Source organism: Clarias gariepinus, chromosome 26, assembly GCF_024256425.1.
Source record: "Clarias gariepinus isolate MV-2021 ecotype Netherlands chromosome 26, CGAR_prim_01v2, whole genome shotgun sequence".
Taxonomy (NCBI): Eukaryota; Metazoa; Chordata; class Actinopteri; order Siluriformes; family Clariidae; genus Clarias; species Clarias gariepinus.
In genome coordinates this window covers 24227960-24249462 of record NC_071125.1, presented here as the reverse complement: position 1 = coordinate 24249462, position 21503 = coordinate 24227960, and the positions used below count along the sequence as shown (strand labels likewise).

Sequence of the window (21503 nt, the reverse complement as noted above, 5' to 3'; positions counted from 1 at the left end):
TTTAAAAACCTTTTTTCTTGCCATCAATTTCAATTATGCACTGTATTAAATTTCTTGGAGCACAGGGAAAAATTCTAATAGTAGTATCGGTTATATCATATTAAAGCGACTTTCTATGAAGCTACTGAAATGATAAATATAAAAAATTATTCAAAATCAATAAATTTAAATTAATACTCTGCATTATAATGATTGATCTAAAGCAACAAAAGAACAATGTCTCTATTAATGTTTTTTAATTTAAATTTCTTACATTATTTATTTACATTAGTTGTAGAAATAAAAAAAAGAACAACAAGATTTTATTTAAATTTATTTTATTAAAGCAAGGTTTAAACTGGACTTAAAGCTAGGCAATTTATCTCATCTATAGCTAGCTATCTAACATTCGCTAACCAGCCTAATATTTTAAATATATAAAACATCAGATTTTTTAAAGTTGTCAATATGTAATTAGAATTCAATTAGAATTACTTATACAAAATAATGATAAAATATTCTGGAGCAACGTTGAGACAATGACCCTAGAATATCATTGAATAAATAATGTTGTACTGTAAATACAACCTCAAAACACCATACAGGCATGTTAATATATTTATGTGTTTTACTTAAGAACCTTGAAATACTTATAGTACTAATGCTTTTTTTTTTTCCTGCCAGTGATTGCACCAGTTCTTTAGACAGGAATCAAACCCGGTCTATGGCAGTTAGAGAGCTGAATGCTAGGCTAGCCACTGGTCCACCTGACTGATGAATCCAAAAATATCCCTTTTTAAACATTGTGCACTACAAAAGAACTTCTGCAAGCACTAAAAATACTATACAGTATTCTATTCTATACAGAATTTTGATGTGGGCACGAATGGACGTTAACGATCATAAATGCTATAAATGAACATTTATATGACATTGTTTTGAGGTTGTACGTAACTGCAACGTTTTGGGTATCATTCGTTTGACATTATCGTATCCCATCATAATTTTATATATTTTTTTTAAATCGTTATTTAAAAAAACACATTTTAAAACTATGTTGAAATGATGTTGTGCTTTAGGTGATGCCATCACAAGCTAATTATAACTATATGACAAACATCATAGAATGTTAGAGATCATGCTGGGATCCCAAGTTGTATATTTCTTTCTTGTTTTTTTGTTTTCTCTTGTTTAAATTATAATTGCTCAGATTATACATGCATAACATGAGATTTTAGATTTGGTCTTTTAGAATTTTGTTCAGCATCATTTTTTTTTTTACATTTGTATAAAAAGCATATTTAGCAATAAAATGTAGTCCATAGGAACACACGGTGACATCAGAGTTACTTATTTAGCTTTATTCTTGACTTTAAGTCTTGAAGTGTTAAAGTGATGCCTACTCAACATCCTGGTGCAGTCTTGTAACAGTCTGTGAATTTGTGTACCTGTGACATAATTTCCATATTTCACAATTTCAGTAATTTAATAACATCTCATATTTACTATTTAAGCTGTTCTGACTGCATTTCTCAAACAAAGTGAAATAAAGCAAATTAAGAAAATACAGATGAAAAGTTTTTCAAAATTGTGTTCCATGTGGTCTTTTTGGTCTGTGTTACTGTATATCCCCTACTGTATATTGTCTCTTACAGGAGAAATGCATCTGGGCTCTTTTACGGTAAAATACAGTAAAACGAGAAACTTGCCCCAGCCATTTTTATAGTCTAAAATAATCAGTACAGTCTGTTATTATTCTAAATAAATTTTACTCTAATATCACATTAAATATTAATAACAAGTGTGATACGCTGGATATGCGTAGAATGTGAATTTTTTTAGAGCGTGTGAACATTCCATTCCAAGTGACATAACCAACCAGACAAGCAAACCCAAACCGGAAAAGCTACTTGCTACTGGTCAGAATGTTTTTCTGAAAAGAAAAAAACAATATTCATTATCTTTTCAATAGAGGTCATTATGAGCTCTAATAAAGCTAAAGTTTTGTTTTTGTCAGTTGTTTTGGAGTCACTGAGTAATTTTTTTGGGAAAATTTAAGAAATTTATTGCTATATATTATATTTACTGTATGTGATAATATCATGATAATAATAAGAAAAAACTGATTTTATGATGAAATTTCCGATGAATGTAGGTGTAAAAGCGATTTACATTTACAGACACATAAAGACTTCAAGCACAGCACAGTGGTGAGACTTCGCCACAGTAAAATTGTCATATGTCCATGAATGACAATCCCAGCTGAGGTGGCTCAAAGCCCACTGCAGTTATTCCTGTGAAGACAGACAGACAGACAGACAGACAGACAGACACACAGACAGACAGACAGATAGATAGATAGATAGATAGATGGATAGATAGATAGATTTCTTCTCAAAATATTGTGATGTATGACATTACAATCAGACCTCAAAAACACCATTTGGTTTCCGGAGACATAGAGACACTTACTGATTCTGTCACTTTTTTGTCTCTTCTCAGTGGACAGCTACTTATTGACTGATACGAAGGCCGTCCTGCAAGAATGCACAGACCAGTGGACCCTGCAGGACAACCAGCATGTCCCACAGCTCTCTCAGATGACCGTGTGCTTGGACATGCGTTTGTTGACTGCGGGAAAGTGGATGGCCTTCAGCTACACAACACCTCCCTTCCCATTCTACGCCCTGGCACTGCAGGGTGATAGCGATGGCGTGTACATCTGGCTCCTGGGTGTGAAACACCGCTTCCCTGTACAACTGGCACCAGAACTTTGGCACCGGCTGTGTCTGAGCATTGACTCGGTACGTAACAGCCTTAGCCTGAACGTCAGCAGCAGTCAGCAAACACACAAACGTACTGTCTTTGCTCATGCAATGAAACCCAATGGCAAGCTACAGCTGGGATGTCAGCCCTGGGAGGTCTTCCCAGGAACCCAAATGGCCACCATGGAGCTCTATATGTTCAGGATATGGGGGGACGTCAGGGAACATGCACTATGCGAGGACGGCACGATTGTGGGTTGGGACTCGAGTATGTGGAGTATCAGTCGAGCCCAGTCCAGCATCCAGGATGACACACTTTACTGCGGTGAGCACACTACACACGACTTGCATACAGTGGTACGAAAGCAACCAATAACCAAAAATTTTTATTTGCCAAAATGTCAGTATCCAACTTTTTCTCTAGTTAGCAAGTGTCTAAATCGGACGAGAAACATTTCCATGCTGGGAAGTTTTGGAGTAACATTTGCAAAAAATGTAAATTAGGTCTGTAAACCTAAATTTTACTACACATACTGTATATAGCAACATTACAACTGATGCAAATTACCCAACACAAGGACCATGCATTAACAGGTGGAATATCAGAACGTCTTTGACACAAATGCACAGACGTGAATGTGCGTGCTTATCTTAATACAATCAGAAAACAAAGAGCAGCACAAATGAAAATATGTGGTTTTGTATTCTATAGAACAAACACATGCCTGCTTTCTGTCTGTATGAACACATAGTTTCCATAATTTTTTTTCACTGTTTCATGACTTGACTCTGCCTCATTTTGCACATAGCCATTTTACGTAGCTGAACATGAAATATGTTTAACTATATGTAAACTTAAACATATAGTTAAGGTGTGAAATGCATGAACAGAAATGTTCGTGTAGTCCTGTAATATGTTTTGTGTTTGTCCAGTCCAAAGCTTTCATCCATTTTCCAAAATGGATGTGGTTCTTATCTTCTTGCATGGCTTTCCTCTAGGCATACTCAGTCTTTTAGACCTTGTACGAGTGAAACGCAGCCCACCATCAGAAATTCCAAAGAATATTAACGGTAAGTGTCACATCATGAGCATCTCACTTAAATGAGTATGTTTGTGGTGAGTTATACCAATCTGTCCCTATGTACTGTAGGCTTGTTAATATCAGCCCAATGCATGCTGAGGTTTAGCGCCTGTGTTGATATTTTAAAAAGTCTTTCACGTGAATGTGTGGACTTCATCGAAGAAGATGAAATTGGTTCTGGAACTTCCCTAAAAAAACATTCACCTTACTGTCCAGCTATTTTAAAACTAAATATGAGGAATGCACACACTAGACAAGTTTCTTCATATAAAGATTTTGTTTTTACATTTTCTAGCGCTATTAATCTCTGAGATTTTCAAACTGAACACTTACAGTGCTGTAAAAACTTTTTGTATTTTTGCATATTTGTCACTATTAAATTATTCAGATCACCAAACAGTTTTAATATTATACTAAAATAACTAAATTAATACAAAATGCAGTTTTAAAATGATGATTTCATTTATTAAGGGGAAAAATCTGTCCAAACCTATCTTTACCCAAGACAAATCTATTTACAAAAATGCTTTGTCAAAAAAATAGGTTTTCGCCTAATCGCTGAGACTGTGTCTGAGTCCCAAACATTAATTGTAAGACTATTCCATAACTTTGAGGCTTTGTAAAAAAAAAAAAAGCTCTGTCACCTGCTGTAGTTTTCATAATACGTGGTACTGGCAAGCAGCCTGCATGCTTTGATCGAAGTACAGTAGGCATGCCGGATCATAAGACACTAACATTTCACCGAGGTACTGCAGTGCAGGACCATTTAATGCTTTATACATCAAAAGTAGTATTTTAAAAGCAATGCAAAATTTTACTTTTAACTGCGTGTGGATAAGATAGGGGGTGTGGATAAGATGGGGGGGGGGGGGGGGCATCATATCATCTGGTCCTAAGAGGACTCTCGCTGCTGCATTCTCAACTAACTAAAGCTTGTTCATGTACCTACAGTAGTTAAACTTCCATGAAGGCGTTACTATAATCCAACCTATAGGTGATAAAATCATGAACTCATTTTCTGCACCATTTGAAAAAGCTATCATATTATTTACATGAGATTTAAATGAAAAGTTGGAACGCCTAAATCACATCAAGATCTTTTACTGTTGTACATGACAACAGAAAAGCCATCCAAAGTTACTGTGTGATCAGAAAACTTACTTCTAGCTGCATGTGGTCCTAGTACCAGTACTTCTGTCTTGTCAGGATTAAGCAAAAGTAAGTTAATTTACATTTTGTCTCTTACTGTACTGTATGTCCTTTACACATTGCTCAAATTTATTAACGTGGCTTTTCATATAGCTGTGTGACATCAGTATGATAGTGGAAACTAATATGCAAATTATGTTGCCCAGAGGAAGCATGTGATGAGAAAACAGTAGTGGGCCTAAAACCGAAACCTGTGGAACACCAAACCTCACTTGGGAACATGCATAATAGTCACAATTTAAGTCTACAATCTAATAACTACCAGTCAAATAGGATCTGAGCCAGGAGAGGGTTGTTTCCATGATTCCTACATTTTCTAATATATATTTTGGCAGAATACTATAATCAATGAGGTTAAAAGCTGCATTAAGTCAAGCAAAGAGTCACAATTCTAAACAGAGGCCAATGGAAGGTCATTTACTACTTTAAGAAGTAATGTGCTATGATAAGGTCTAAATCCTGACTGACATTCGGGAAATTATACAGCATACAGTATTACTGTATGAATCCTACTATAATATACCATAACCTGCCATAAGATACCATAATATACAGGATACAGGATCTCCCCTTTGAGAGAGCTCGGCCAATCAGCTCTCTCTAGACCTCCAGCTGCAAAAGGTTACAGCATCATCTGGAAATCAAACCAGCGATCTCCGGATAATAGGGCAAGCACTTTACCACTGAGCCACTCGGAGGCGTAGTTTGCTCTCTTGTTAATCAGTTATGGTAAATGTTCACTATTCAATACTACGAAAGAGACTGGGCAAAAATGTCATCTATGGTCAAGTTCCAAGGCAAAAACAACTGCTCACCAAAAGGAACAAAGGGCTCATCTTACATTTGTCAAAAACATTATGATTAGCCCCATGACCTTTGGAAAAATACTTTGTGAAGTAATGAGACAAAAGCTGAACACAGGGCATAGAGGTTAAAATAGAAATTTTGAATGTTGCCACTATGTCTGGTAAAGGGGGAGAGCTAGCTTATATAACATAAATCTATAAGTAGATGTACTGTGTGTACAAGTGACCAAGTGGAAGGGAAGCAAGGCTAAGAATATTGGTGGTGTGTTCAAACTGTTTTACTATGGTGTAGATAATGAGAAATGGTGTACAGTAGGTCTAATACTGAGGATAGAGTATGCAAAAAGTGTAGTGGAATTAAGGAGAATGTATGATAAAGTGATAAGTGTGAAACTGGATGTAGAAGGGGTCATAAAAAACATCATCATTCTAACGCTCGACAGGTGGAATGTGAGATGGTAGAAGGCAGATTTCTGGAGTGAGTTAGACAAAGTATTAGTTAATGTCCCCCAAAAAAAAGATTGCTTATTGGAGCTGAACTTGATGTGTATGTTGGAGAAGGAAAAGAGGTGATGAAGAGATTATGGGTAGGTATGGGACCCAGAAGAGAAATGTGGAATAACATTATTGTAGATTTTGCAAAAATAATGGAAGTGGCAGTGGTAAAAACATATTATAAGAAGAAAGAGGGTGAAATACAGTATAAGAATGGGGGAAGTAGGAGCATAGTTCATTTCGGAAGTGGGCTTGTATTCCAAACATAATCGGATTTTCTCATAAAAAAAAAATGAGAACTCAAATTATTCATTCCACAGCCCCAAAAAATAAATACATAAAAATAATTTACACAAAATATAAAGTAAAAATAAAAAAATTAACCTGCATTTTACCATAAAGTTTAAAAAGTTTAAAAAAGTTTTTAAAAATCCTGACAGATAAGTCTTTCCGTTTGTGCACGCAGGCGCTGTGTGTGTGTGTGAATCTAAAGTAAGCTCCCCTCTCCCCCTTCTCGTCTTACACAGTTACCCTTCCAACACTCTTTTCACACACACGCGCGCACACAATGAAAATACTGTTTTATCTGAAAAGTAAACAAGAAATCTCTCTAATGACACTCGATTAAGCGACACACAATCACTGCTGTAAAGTAAATCGCAGTGTTTCTGTGTAGAGGGGTCTGTGTGTGTGTGTGTGTGTGTGTGGCACAGTGACACAAAGACCAGGCTAATACAAAGAGAGAAAATGGATCTTTAACCTCTCTAATGAGACTTGCTTTTGTTTTACACGCGTGCTGTACACACACACATACAGAGACAAAATAAAATGTTTTACACACACACACGTGGTCACAGTGTTATAGTAAACAGTACACGCGTGCACAGATGTTGATTATACCAGTAAGAGATGTGCACTAGCACCCAGCAGGGGAGACGATTACCCACAATTCCGCAGCGCGGAAGAGAGAGAAAAACCAACTACAGAAACATAAAGCTGATGATCCACACCATAATGTTATGGGGAAAAGAGTAGTGGAAGCTAGGTTGAGAAAAAAGGTGTCAATCTGTGTGCAGCAGAAGAATGAGCACCACAGATGCCATGTTTGCTTTGAGAATACTGATAGAGAAGTTTAGAGAAGTTTTAACTCTAGAGAAAGCATATGACAGAGTGCCCAGAGATAAACCGTGAGATTGCATGATGAAGTCAGGTGGGACAGAGAAATATGTGAAGGTGGTGCAAGATACGTACAAAGACAGTGTTACAGGTGTGCATGTTACTGACAGGTTTACGGTAGAGGTGGGACTACACCAAGGATCAGCTCAAAGTTCTTTACTGTTTGCAGTGGTGATGGACAGGTTGACAGAAGGGGTTAGACAAATATCCTCATGGACTCTGATATTATTATCAACAACGACAGTAGGAAGCAGGTTGAGATAAGTCTAGAGAGGTGGAGGGATGCATGGCAGAAATAAGGCACAAAGATTAGTAGGAACACGATGGAGTACATGTGTGTAAAGAGCAACTTAACTCAGCAACTGAGAAAGAGCAACTGTCCAAAGCAATAGGGAGTGTGGTAGAGAAGTGAAGAAGAGGGTGCAAAGAAAAGAGAGAAAAAGAGAGAGGTGTGACGTAGCTGGTGTGATATGTGACAGAAGGAATCGGCAAAAACGAAAGGGTACGTTTACAGGACAGAAATGAGACCGGTAATGTTGTACTGTTTGGAGATGTTGCCACTGACAAAAAGGCAGCAAAGCTGGAGATGCTACAGTTTGCTTTGGGAGTGACAAGAATGGACAGGATTAGGATGCTGTGATGCTGTGGCGACCCCTAACGGGAGCAGCCGAAAGTAACATCTATGTGGATTATTAAAATTTGCTTCATGATCTCAATCATTCAACTGTAATAAATATGCAAAAATAATAATAACAATAATCAGAAAGGGCAAATGCCCTATTGTTCATATGTATTTTATTTCATGTTGAAATAGCCACTAAATTTTAATTCTCTGCTAATTCTCTTACAGGTTTAATCAATTCCAACAACAACTCCAGTAAGTGTACAATTAAAGTTAACACACTTTACATCAAAAAGGAAATTAATTTTAGTTTTTATCCCTAACATCTGTCACCCACTATAATATATGCCCAGGTTTAATTAAATTCCAGATGTGTTGCTCAGAATACTTTTTATGCAGATGATGACAGGTACTTGTAATACTTGTGTTTCAGATAAACAGCAGGGAAATTCCAAATCTACTAGTGCAAGCACAACACTAGCACCGCCTATTAACAGTACAAATCCAAACACTACTGCAAACACAACTCTAGCACCGTCCATTAACAGTAAAAATCCAAACACTACTGCAAACACAAATCCAAACACCACTGCAAACACAACACTAGCACCGTCCATTAACAGTACAAATCCAAACACAACACTAGCATCATCCATTAACAGTACAAATCCAAACACTACTGCAAACACAAATCCAAACACCACTGCAAACACAACACTAGCACCGTCCATTAACAGTACAAATCCAAACACAACACTAGCATCATCCATTAACAGTACAAATCCAAACACTACTGCAAACACAAATCCAAACACTACTGCAAACACAACTCTAGCACCGTCCATTAACAGTAAAAATCCAAACACTACTGCAAACACAAATCCAAACACCACTGCAAACACAACACTAGCACCGTCCATTAACAGTACAAATCCAAACACAACACTAGCATCATCCATTAACAGTACAAATCCAAACACTACTGCAAACACAAATCCAAACACCACTGCAAACACAACACTAGCACCGTCCATTAACAGTAAAAACCCAAACACCACTGCAAGCACAACATTAGCATCATCCATGAACAGTGCAAATATAAATATTACTGCAAACAGTAAATTATCATCAGTAAACAGCACTATAAATGGAACCCTTAATCTAGAACCTACAAACGCAACAAAATCATCAGTTAACAACACTACAGATCCAACTACAACTCCAGACCAGACAAACACAACACAGTCGTCGGTTAAAATCACTAAGAGGGCCACCACAATTCCAGACCCGACAGACACAACACAGTCATTAGTTACCAACAATTTAAATGCAACTACAACTCTGGGCTCGACAAACACAACACAGTCATCACTTAACAACACTACAAATGCAACTGCTACTACAGACCCTACAAACACAACACAGTCATTAGTTGACAATGCAAACACAATTTTAATCCCTACAAATACGATACAATCATCAGATAGCCACACTACAAATTCAAGACCTACTTCAGATCCTACAAACACCACACAATCGTCAGTTAACAACATTACAAATACAACTACAACCCCAGAACCATTAAACACAACACAGTCATCACTTAACATCACTGCAAATGTCACTACCACTCCAGATCCAACAAACACAACACAGTCATTACTTAACAACACTGCAAATGCCAATACTACTCCAGAACCAACGAACACAACACAGTCATCACTTAACAACACTGCAAATGTCACTACTACTCCAGAACCAACAAACACAACACAGTCATCTGTTAACAACACTGCAAATGTCACTAATACTCCAGAACCAACAAACACAACACAGTCATCTGTTAACAACACTGCAAATGTCACTAATACTCCAGAACCAACGAACACAACACAGTCATCACTTAACAACATTGCAAATGTTACTACTACTCCTGAACCTACAACCACAACACAGCCATCCCTTACCCACACTGGAAATGTCACTTCTAGTCTAGAACCAACAAACACAACACAGTCATCTGTTAACAACACTGCAAATGTCACTACTACTCCAGAACCAACAAACACAACACAGTCATCAGGTAACAACACTGCAAATGTCACTACTACTCCACAACCAACAAACACAACACAGTCATCAGGTAACAACACTGCAAATGTCACTACTACTCCAGAACCAACAAACACAACACAGTCATCAGGTAACAACACTGCAAATGTCACTACTACTCCACAACCAACAAGCACAACACAGTCATCACTTAACAACACTGCAAATGTCACTACTACTCCAGAACCAACGAACACAAGACAGTCATCTGTTAACAACACTGCAAATGTCACTACTACTCCAGAACCAACGAACACAACACAGTCATCACTTAACAACACTGCAAATGTCACTACTACCCCAGAACCAACGAACACAACACAGTCATCACTTAACAACACTGCAAATGTCACCACTACTCCAGAACCAACGAACACAACACAGTCATCACTTAACAACACTGCAAATGTCACCACTACTCCAGAACCAACGAACACAACACAGTCATCACTTAACAAAACTGTAAATGTCACTACCACTCCAGAACCAACGAACACAACACAGTCATCACTTAACAACACTGTAAATGTCACTACCACTCCAGAACCAACGAACACAACACAGTCATCACTTAACAACACTGTAAATGTCACTACCACTCCAGAACCAACGAACACAACACAGTCATCACTTAACAACACTGTAAATGTCACTACTACTCCAGAACCAACGAACACAACACAGTCATCACTTAACAACACTGTAAATGTCACTACTACTCCAGAACCAACGAACACAACACAGTCATCACTTAACAACACTGTAAATGTCACTACTACTCCAGAACCAACGAACACAACACAGTCATCACTTAACAACACTGTAAATGTCACTACCACTCCAGAACCAACGAACACAACACAGTCATCACTTAACAACACTGTAAATGTCACTACCACTCCAGAACCAACGAACACAACACAGTCATCACTTAACAACACTGTAAATGTCACTACTACTCCAGAACCAACGAACACAACACAGTCATCACTTAACAACACTGTAAATGTCACTACTACTCCAGAACCAACGAACACAACACAGTCATCACTTAACAACACTGTAAATGTCACTACTACTCCAGAACCAACGAACACAACACAGTCATCACTTAACAACACTGTAAATGTCACTACTACTCCAGAACCAACGAACACAACACAGTCATCACTTAACAACACTGTAAATGTCACTACTACTCCAGAACCTACAAACACAACACAGTCATCACTTACCATCACTGCAAATGTCACTCCTACTACAGAACCTACAAACATAACACAGTCACCTGTTAACATCACTGCAAATGTCACTACTACTACAGAACCATCACACACAACACAGTCATCTGTTAACAACATTACAAATGTCACTACTGCTCCTGAACCTACAACCACAACACAGCCATCCCTTAACCAAACTGTAAATGTCACTTCCAGTCTAGAACCATCAAACACAACACAGTCACCTGTTAACAGCACTGCAAATGTCACTACTGCTCCAGAATCAACAAACACAACACAGTCATCACTTAACAACACTGCAAATGTTACTACTACTCCAGAACCAACAAACACAACACAGTCATCACTTAACAACACTGCAAATATCACTACTGCTTCAGAATCAACAAACACAACACAGTCATCACTTAACAACACTGCAAATATCACTACTACTCCAGAACCAACAAACACAACACAGTCATCACTTAACAACACTGCAAATGTCACTACTACTCCAGAACCAACGAACACAACACAGTCATCACTTAACAACACTGCAAATGTCACTACTACTCCAGAACCAACGACCACAACACAGTCATCACTTAACAACACTGTAAATGTCACTACTACTCCAGAACCAACGAACACAACACAGTCATCACTTAACAACACTGTAAATGTCACTACTACTCCAGAACCAACGAACACAACACAGTCATCACTTAACAACACTGTAAATGTCACTACTACTCCAGAACCAACGAACATAACACAGTCATCACTTAACAACACTGTAAATGTCACTACTACTCCAGAACCTACAAACACAACACAGTCATCACTTACCATCACTGCAAATGTCACTCCTACTACAGAACCTACAAACATAACACAGTCACCTGTTAACATCACTGCAAATGTCACTACTACTACAGAACCATCACACACAACACAGTCATCTGTTAACAACATTACAAATATCGCTACTACTCCAGAACCTACAAACACAACACAGTTAACTGTTAACATTACTGCAAATGCCACTACTACTCCAGAACCAAGAAACACAACACAGTCATCACTTAACAACACTTTAAATGTCACTACTCCTCTAGAACCTACAAACACAACACAGTCATCACTTAACAACACTGCAAATGTCACTACTACTCCAGAACCAACGACCACAACACAGTCATCACTTAACAACACTGTAAATGTCACTACTACTCCAGAACCAACGAACACAACACAGTCATCACTTAACAACACTGTAAATGTCACTACTACTCCAGAACCAACGAACACAACACAGTCATCACTTAACAACACTGTAAATGTCACTACTACTCCAGAACCAACGAACATAACACAGTCATCACTTAACAACACTGTAAATGTCACTACTACTCCAGAACCTACAAACACAACACAGTCATCACTTACCATCACTGCAAATGTCACTCCTACTACAGAACCTACAAACATAACACAGTCACCTGTTAACATCACTGCAAATGTCACTACTGCTACAGAACCATCACACACAACACAGTCATCTGTTAACAACATTACAAATGTCACTACTGCTCCTGAACCTACAACCACAACACAGCCATCCCTTAACCAAACTGTAAATGTCACTTCCAGTCTAGAACCATCAAACACAACACAGTCACCTGTTAACAGCACTGCAAATGTCACTACTGCTCCAGAATCAACAAACACAACACAGTCATCACTTAACAACACTGCAAATGTTACTACTACTCCAGAACCAACAAACACAACACAGTCATCACTTAACAACACTGCAAATATCACTACTACTCTAGAATCAACAAACACAACACAGTCATCACTTAACAACACTGCAAATGTCACTACTACTCCAGAACCAACAAACACAACACAGTCATCACTTAACAACACTGCAAATGTCACTACTACTCCAGAACCAACAAACACAACACAGTCATCACTTAACAACACTGCAAATGTCACTACTACTCCAGAACCTACAAACACAACACAGTCATCACTTACCATCACTGCAAATGTCACTCCTACTCCAGAACCTACAAACATAACACAGTCACTTGTTAACAACACTGCAAATGTCACTACTGCTCCTGAACCTACAACCACAACACAGCTATCCCTTAACCAAACTGTAAATGTCACGTCCAGTCTAGAAGCATCAAACACAACACAGTCACCTGTTAACAGCACTGCAAATGCCACTACTACTCCAGAATCAACAAACACAACACAGTCATCACTTAACAACACTGCAAATATCGCTACTACTCCAGAACCTACAAACACAACACAGTTAACTGTTAACATTACTGCAAATGCCACTACTACTCCAGAACCAAGAAACACAACACAGTCATCACTTAACAACACTTTAAATGTCACTACTCCTCTAGAACCTACAAACACAACACAGTTATCTGTTAACAACACTGCAAATGTCACTACTACTCCAGAACCAACAAACACAACGCAGTCATCTGTTAACAACACTGCAAATGCAAATACTACTCCAGAACCTACAAACACAACACAGTCATCACTTAACAACACTGCAAATGCCAATACTACTCCAGAACCTACAAACACAACGCAGTCATCTGTTAACAACAATGCAAATGTCACTACTTCTCCAGAACCTGCAAACACAACACAGTCATCACTTAACAACACTGCAAATGCCAATACTACTCCAGAACCAACAAATACAACACAGTCATCTGTAAACATCACTGCAAATGGGGCTACTACTTCAGAACCAACAAACACAACACAGTCATCACTTAACAACACTTTAAATGTCACTACTACTCCAGAACCTACAAACACAACACAGGCATCACTTAACAACACTGCAAATGTTACCACTACTCTAGAACCTACAAACACAACACAGTCATCTGTTAACATCACTGCAAATGCCAATACTACTCCAGAACCAACAAACACAACACAGTCATCAGTTAACAACACTGCAAATGTCGCTACTACTTCAGAACCAACAAACACAACACAGTCATCACTTAACAACGCTGCAAATGTCACTACTACTCCGGAACCTACAAACACAACACAATCATCACTTAACAACACTGCAAATGTCACTACTACTCCAGAACCAACAAACACAACACAGTCATCTGTTAACAACACTGCGAATGTCACTACTACTCCAGAACCAACAAACACAACACAGTCATTAGTTACCAACACTGCAAATGTCACTACTACTCCAGAACCAACAAATGCAACACAGTCATCACTTAACAACACTGCAAATGTCACTACTACTCCAGAACTAACAAACACAACACAGTCATCACTTAACAACACTGCAAATGTCACTACTACTCCAGAACCAACAAACACAACACAGCCATCACTTAATCACACTGCAAATGTCACTACTGCTCCAGAACCTACAAACACAACACAGCCATCACTTAACCACACTGCAAATGTCACTACTACTCCAGAACCAACAAACACAACACAGTCATTAGTGAACAACACTGCAAATGTCACTACTACTCCAGAACCTACAAACACAACACAGCCATCACTTAATCACACTGCAAATGTCACTACTGCTCCAGAACCTACAAACACAACACAGCCATCACTTAACCACACTGCAAATGTCACTACTACTCCAGAACCATCAAACACAACACAGTCACCAATTACCAACACTGCAAATGTCACTACTACTCCAGAACCATCAAATTCAACACAGTCATCAATTACCAACACTGCAAATGTCACTACTACTCCAGAACCTACGAACACAACACAGTCAATGCTTAACATCACTGCAAATGCCACTACTACTCCAGAACCATCAAATACAACACAGTCATCAATTACCAACACTGCAAATGTCACTACTACTCCAGAACCAACAAACACAACACAGTCATCAGTTAACATTACTGCAAATGTCTCTACTACTCCAGAACCTACAAACACAACACAGCCATCGCTTAACATCACTGCAAATGTCACTACTACTCCAGAACCAACAAACACAACACAGTCATCAGTGAACAACACTGCAAATGTCACTACTACCCCACAACCTACAAACACAACACAGTCATTAGTGAACAACACTGCAAATGTCACTACTACTCCACAACCAACAACCATAACACAGTCATCACTTAACATCACTGCAAATGTCTCTACTACTCCAGAACCAACAAACACAACACAGTCATTAGTGAACAACACTGCAAATGTCACTACTACTCCACAACCTACAAACACAACACAGTCATTAGTGAACAACACTGCAAATGTCACTACTACTCCACAACCAACAACCACAACACAGTCATCACTTACCAACACTGCAAATGCCAATACTACTCCAGAACCAACAAACACAACAGAGTCATCTGTTAACATCATTGCAAATGTCACCACTACTCCAGAACCAACAAACACAACACAGTCACCCCTTAACAACACTGCAAATGTCACTACTACTCCAGAACCAACAAACACAACACAGTCATCAGTTACCAACACTGCAAATGTCACTACTACACCAGAACCAACGAATACAACACAGTCATCTGTTAACAACACTGCAAGTGTCACTACTACTTCAGAACCTACAAACACAACACACTCATCAGTTACCAACACTGCAAATGTGACTACTACTCCAGAACCAACAAACACAACACAGTCATCTGTTAACAACACTGCAAATATCACTACTACTCCAGAACCAACAAACACAACGCAGTCATCACTTAACAACACTGCAAATGTCACTACTACTCCAGAACCAACAAACACAACACAGTCATTTCTTAACAACACTGCAAATGTCACTACTACTCCAGAACCAACAAACACAACACAGTCATCACTTCACAACACTGCAAATGTCACTACTACTCCAGAATCAACAAACACAACACAGTCATCTGTTAACAACACTGCAAATGCCACTACTACTCCAGAACCATCAAACACAACACAGTCATCAGGTACCAACACTGCAAATGTCACTACTACTCCAGAACCTACAAACACAACACAGCCATCCCTTAACATCACTGCAAATGTCTCTACTACTCCAGAACCAACAAACACAACACAGTCATTAGTGAACAACACTGCAAATGTCACTACTACTCCACAACCTACAAACACAACACAGTCATCACTTACCAACACTGCAAATGTCACTACTACTCCACAACCTACAAACACCACACAGTCATTAGTGAACAACACTGCAAATGTCACTACTACGCCACAACCAACAACCACAACACAGTCATCACTTAACAACACTGCAAATGCCAATACTACTTTAGAACAAACAAACACAACACAGTCATCCCTTACCAACACTGCAAGTGTCACTACTACTCCAGAACCTACAAACACAACACAGTCATCTGTTAACATCACTGCAAATGCCACTACTAGTCCAAAACCATCAAACACAACACAGTCATCTGTTAACATCACTGCAAATGCCACAACTACTCCAGAACCAACAAACACAACACAGTCATCACTTAACAACACTGCAAATGCCACTACTACTCCAGAACCATCAAACACAACACAGTCATCAATTACCAACACTGCAAATGTCACTACTACTCCAGAACCAACAAATACAACACAGTCATCAGTTACCAACACTGCAAGTGTCACTACTACTCCAGAACCTACAAACACAACACACTCATCTGTTACCAACACTGCAAATGTCACTGCTACTCCAGAACCTACAAACACAACACAGTCATCAATTACCAACACTGCAAATGTCACTACTACTCCAGAACCTACAAACACAACACAGTCAACGCTTAACATCTCTGCAAATGTCACTACTACTCCAGAACCAACAAATACAACACAGTCATTAGTTACCAACACTGCAAGTGTCACTACTACTCCAGAACCTACAAACACAACACACTTATCAGTTACCAACACTGGAAATGTCACTACTACTCCAGAACCTACAAACACAACACACTCATCAGTTACCAACACTGCAAATGTCACTACTACTCCAGAACCTACAAACACAACACAGTCATCACTTAACAACACTGCAAATGCCCCTACTACTCCACAGCCAACAAGCACAACACAGTCATCAATTAACAACACTGCAAATGTCACTACTACTCCACAACCAACAAACACAACACAGTCATTACTTATCAACACTGCAAATGTCACTACTACGCCACAACCAACAACCACAACACAGTTATCTGTAAACAACACTGCAAATGCCAATACTACTTCAGAACAAACAAACACAACACAGTCATCCCTTACCGTCACTGCAAATGTCACTCCTACTCCAGGACCAACAAACACAACACAGTCATCAGTGAACAACCCTGCAAATGTCACTACTACTCCAGAACCTACAAACACAACACAGTCATTAGTGAACAACACTGCAAATGTCACTACTACTCCACAACCAACAAACACAACGCAGTCATTACTTAACGACACTGCAAATGTCACTACTACTCCAGAACCTACAAACACAACACAGTCATCAGTGAACAACGCTGCAAATGTCACTGCTACTCCAGAACCTACAAACACAACACAGTCATTAGTGAACAACACTGCAAATGTCACTACTACTCCACAACCAACAACCACAACACAGTCATCAATTAACAACACTGCAAATGTCACTACTACTCCACAACCAACAAACACAACGCAGTCATTACTTAACAACACTGCAAATGTCACTACTACTCCAGAACCAACAAACACAACACAGTCATTACTTAACAACACTGCAAATGTCACTACTACTCCACAACCAACAACCACAACACAGTCATCTGTAAACAACACTGCAAATGCCAATACTACTCCAGAACCAACAACCACAACACAGTCATCACTTACCAACACTGCAAATGTCACTTCTATTCCAGAACCTACAAACACAACACAGTCATCACTTAACAACACTGCAAATGTCACTACTACTTCAGAATCAACAAACACAACACAGTCATCAGTTAACAACACTGCAAATACCACTACTACTTCAGAACCAACAAACACAACGCAGTCATCACTTAACAACACTGCAAATGCCACTACTACTCCAGAACCATCAAACACAACACAGTCATCAATTACCAACACTGCAAATGCCACTACTACTCCAGAACCAACAACCACAACACAGTCATCAGTTAACAACACTGCAAATACCACTACTACTTCAGAACCAACAAACACAACGCAGTCATCACTTAACAACACTGCAAATGCCACTACTACTCCTGAACCATCAAACACAACACAGTCATCAATTTCCAACACTGCAAATGCCACTACTACTCCAGAACCAACAACCACAACACAGTCATCAGTTAACACCACTGCAAATGTCAGTTCTACTCCAGAATCTACAAACACAACACAGTCATCTGTTAACAACACTGCAAATGTCACTTCTACTTCAGAACCAGCAAACACAACACAGTCATTACTTAACAACACTGCAAATGTCATTTCTACTTCAGAACCAACAAACACAACACAGTCATTACTTAACAACTCAGCAAATTCCACTACTACTCCAGAACCAACAAACACAACACAGTCATCAGATAACAACACTGCAAATGTCACCACTACTTCAGAACCTACAAACACAACACAGTCATCACTTAACAACACTGCAAATGCCACTACTACTCCGGAACCTACAAACACAACACAGTCAACTCTTAACATCACAGCAAATATCACTACTACTCCAGAACCTACAAACACAACACAGTCATCTGTTAACAACACAGCAAATGTCACTACTACTCCAGAACCAACAACCACAACACAGTCATCACTTCACAACACTGCAAATGTCACTACTACTCCAGAACCAACAAACACAACACAGTCATCACTTCACAACACTGCAAATGTCACTACTACTCCAGAATCAACAAACACAACACAGTCATCACTTAACAACACTGCAAATGCAACTACTACTCCAGAACCATCAAACACAACACAGTCATCAATTACCAACACTGCAAATGTCACCACTACTCCAGAACCTACAAACACAACACAGTCATCTGTTAACAACACAGCAAATGTCACTCCTACTCCAGAACCAACAACCACAACACAGTCATCACTTAACAACACAGCAAATGTCACTCCTACTCCAGAACCAACAACCACAACACAGTCATCACTTAACAACACTGCAAATGTCACTACTACTCCAGAATCTACAAACACAACACAGTCATCTGTTAACAACACTGCAAATTTCACTACTACTCCAGAACCAACAAACACAACGCAGTCATCACTTAACAACACTGCAAATGTCACTACTACTCCAGAACCAACAAACACAACACAGTCATTACTTAACAACACTGCAAATGTCACTACTACTCCAGAACCAACAAACACAACACGGTCATCAGTTAACAACACTGCAAATGTCACTACTACTCCAGAACCAACAAACACAACACAGTCATCAGCTAACAACACAGCAAATGCCACTACTACTCCAGAACCAACAAACACAACACAGTCATCTGTTAACAACACTGCAAATTCCACTACTACTCCAGAACCAACAAACACAACACAGTCATCAGTTAACAACACTGCAAATGTCACTACTACTCCAGAACCAACAAACACAACACAGTCATCGGCTAACAACACAGCAAATGCCACTACTACCCCAGAACCAACAAACACAACACAGTCATCACTTAACAACACTGCAAATGTCACTACTACTCCAGAACCAACAACCACAACACAGTCATCACTTAACAACACTGCAAATGTCACTACTACTCCAGAACCAACAAACACAACACAGTCATCACTTCACAACACTGCAAATGTCACTACTACTCCAGAACCAACAAACACAACACAGTCATCACTTCACAACACTGCAAATGTCACTACTACTCCAGAATCAACAAACACAACACAGTCATCACTTAACAACACTGCAAATGCAACTACTACTCCAGAACCATCAAACACAACACAGTCATCAATTACCAACACTGCAAATGTCACCACTACTCCAGAACCTACAAACACAACACAGTCATCTGTTAACAACACAGCAAATGTCACTCCTACTCCAGAACCAACAACCACAACACAGTCATCACTTAACAACACAGCAAATGTCACTCCTACTCCAGAACCAACAACCACAACACAGTCATCACTTAACAACACTGCAAATGTCACTACTACTCCAGAACCAACAAACACAACACAGTCATCAGCTAACAACACAGAAAATGCCACTACTACTCCAGAACCAACAAACACAACACAGTCATCTGTTAACACCACTGCAAATGTCACTAACACTCCAGAACCAACAAACACAACACAGTCATCAGTTAACAACACTGCAAATGTCACTACTACTCCAGAACCAACAAACACAACACAGTCATCAGCTAACAACACAGCAAATGCCACTACTACCCCAGAACCAACAAACACAACACAGTCATCACTTAACAACACTGCAAATGTCACTACTACTCCAGAACCAACAACCACAACACAGTCATCACTTAACAACACTGCAAATGTCACTACTACTCCAGAACAAACAAACACAACACAGTCATCACTTAACAACACTGCAAATGTCACTACTACTCCAGAACCAACAAACACAACACAGTCATCTGTTAACAACACAGCAAATGTCACTACTACTCCAGAACCTACAAACACAACACAGTCATCTGTTAACAACACAGCAAATGTCACTACTACTCCAGAACCTACAAACACAACACAGTCATCTGTTAACAACACAGCAAATGTCACTACTACTTCAGAACCAACAAACACAACACGGTCATCACTTAACAACAGTGCAAATGTCACTACTACTTCAGAACCAACAAACACAACACGGTCACCACTTAACA

The 21503-nt window shown here is 39.0% G+C and overlaps 1 protein-coding gene across 1 annotated transcript; it reads left to right on the top strand.

Moving 5' to 3' along the window:
- The first annotated feature begins 2624 nt into the window (after positions 1-2624).
- On the top strand, positions 2625-21441 carry LOC128514047 (mucin-2-like). Its single transcript, XM_053487689.1, has 6 exons — positions 2625-3069; positions 3744-3815; positions 8363-8389; positions 8568-8681; positions 17871-21069; positions 21411-21441. Exons 1-6 carry the CDS (start codon positions 2625-2627, stop codon positions 21439-21441), a joined length of 3888 nt encoding a protein of 1295 aa, XP_053343664.1.
- Positions 21442-21503: the final 62 nt, after the last annotated feature.